The following is a 2,117-nucleotide window of genomic DNA, read 5'->3' as shown; positions in this document are numbered from 1 at the left end:
TCTCGCTGACCTTGCTTTTTTATACAGTGTTGTAGACAACCACCTAGTTAAATGTTTAAATGGAACCAATCTCTTTGCCTTCTTAGATATGGATCACTGCCTTTTATGCAACAATGAAACTCACTGGGCCCCAGTAAGGAGCACTACCTGCTTCGAAAAGGAAGTGGAGTATCTCGACTGGGATGACTCCTTGGCTCACCTCCTCATTGCCCTCTCCCTACTTGGAATCGCCTTTGTTCTGGCCATTGGCATAATATTTACAAGAAACCTGAAGACACCTGTTGTGAAATCATCTGGCGGATTAGTGGTCTGCTACGTGATGCTCATCTGTCACGCCCTTAACTTTGCCAGCACAGGCTTTTTTATTGGAGAACCACAAGACTTTGCGTGCAAGACCAGGCAGACCCTGTTTGGTGTGAGCTTTACTCTCTGCGTCTCCTGTATTTTGACAAAGTCCCTGAAAATTTTGCTAGCTTTCAGCTTTGACCCCAAGCTGACAACGTTCCTGAAGTGCCTTTATAGGCCTGTCCCCATTGTTCTTACCTGCACAGGCATTCAAGTGGTCATTTGCACTCTTTGGCTGGTCCTGGCAGCACCTACTGTGGAAGAGAACATCTCCTTGCCTAGAGTCATTATCCTGGAATGTGAAGAGGGATCAGCACTGGCATTTGGTACCATGCTGGGCTACATCGCAGTTCTGGCCTTCGTTTGCTTTGTATTTGCATTCAAGGGGAGGAAACTTCCTGAGAACTACAACGAAGCTAAGTTCCTGACCTTTGGGATGCTGATTTACTTCATAGCTTGGATCACTTTCATCCCCATCTATACTACCACATTCGGCAAGTATTTGCCCGCCGTGGAGATTATAGTCATTCTGATATCCAATTATGGGATTCTCTGCTGTACATTCTTCCCCAAGTGCTACATCATTCTCTGCAAGCAGAAGACTAACACTAAATCAGCCTTCCTCCAGATGGTTTACAATTACTCTTCTCACAGTGTGGACAGCCTTGCCTTGAGTCATGTTTCCCTGGACTCCACCAGCCATGATACTGCAACAGCCAATCCGAGCCCGGGTAACAAGAAGGCAGCCTGTCAGAACCAGAACCATCTTCCTGCACAAGTGCTTGCTCACACAGGCACGGCAAAGACTATGAAAGTGTCTAAAACTTTGCATCAGAAAAGAAGTTCAAGTATATGACTGAGTTGCTAGGAGATGCTGTGATCCCCAATGAGATGTTTCTAGTGTTTGCTGCAAATTGTATATTTACTTTCCCAGCAAATACATGGGTTGGGTTTTTTTTTTTTGTTTTTGTTTTGTTTTGTTTTGTTGTTTGGGTTTTTTTGTTTTGGTTTGGTTTTGGTTTTGGTTTTAGTTTTGGTTTTGGTTTTGGTTTTGGTTTTTTGAGATAGGGTTTCTCTGTGTAGCCCTGGCTGTCCTGGAATTCACCCTGTAGACCAGGCTGGCTTCGAACTCAGAAATCTGCCTGCCTCTGCCTCCCAAGTGCTGGGATTAAAGGCATGTGCCACCATGCCTGGCTTGTTTGGTTTGGTTTTGGGTTTTTTATTTTTGGGGTTTTTGGGATTTTTTTTTTCTGCCATTTGCTTGAACACTGTTTAACCCACTTTGTTTAACCATCTGCTAATAAAAAATAGTTTCAGTATTATTCTTCCTTCATTTTCTACTACTTCTTGCAGCTTTTTTCTTGACCAGCCTTGCTCTTAGACAATTCAAAGTTAATGTATAACACATCTCAGATTTCATCTTACACCTCTCTCTATGGGCCCTACTTCTTTCTCATCTATTGGGATTGTCTATGGCAGTTGAACAAGCTTTTGAGCAGTTACTGTGTATTGGGTACTATATTGATGAAAAGGTCCAGTTAGGCACAAGGGATCATTTCTGTCTCAGTGAGCTCAAATTCCAAGAGAAGAGGGTTACATTCAGATATTTTCAACCACTATAAAGATCATCCACTTGTCATGTGTGCAGAGAATTGTCACAGAACAGAGTAATTTTAGTCACCCACCAAGGGAGATAAAGGCTGGGTTTAGAAGGCTAAATAAGGGACTTGATATCATATAATGGTCTAAACTATGAATAGGAGTTAGGTAGG

General features: G+C 42.8%; 1 protein-coding gene across 3 annotated transcripts in view; it reads left to right on the top strand.

The window, feature by feature from the left end:
- The window catches only part of Gprc6a (G protein-coupled receptor class C group 6 member A), an 18,880-nt gene extending 17,637 nt beyond the window's left edge, over positions 1-1,243 (top strand). For 2 of the 3 annotated variants that reach the window (XM_021205600.1, XM_021205599.1), the window contains one exon: positions 87-1,201. In XM_021205600.1, the coding sequence (XP_021061259.1) occupies positions 87-1,201 (1,115 nt within the window). Of the gene's footprint in view, positions 1-86 lie in introns of all 3 variants that reach the window. The other variant, XM_021205598.1, reaches the window with a different exon arrangement.
- The last annotated feature ends 874 nt before the right edge of the window (positions 1,244-2,117 follow it).

Source organism: Mus pahari, chromosome 9 (assembly GCF_900095145.1).
Source record: "Mus pahari chromosome 9, PAHARI_EIJ_v1.1, whole genome shotgun sequence".
In the NCBI taxonomy this organism is placed as follows: domain Eukaryota; kingdom Metazoa; phylum Chordata; class Mammalia; order Rodentia; family Muridae; genus Mus; species Mus pahari.
Note: the sequence above shows the minus strand (reverse complement) of the source record. Positions and strands in the feature narration are given on the sequence as shown.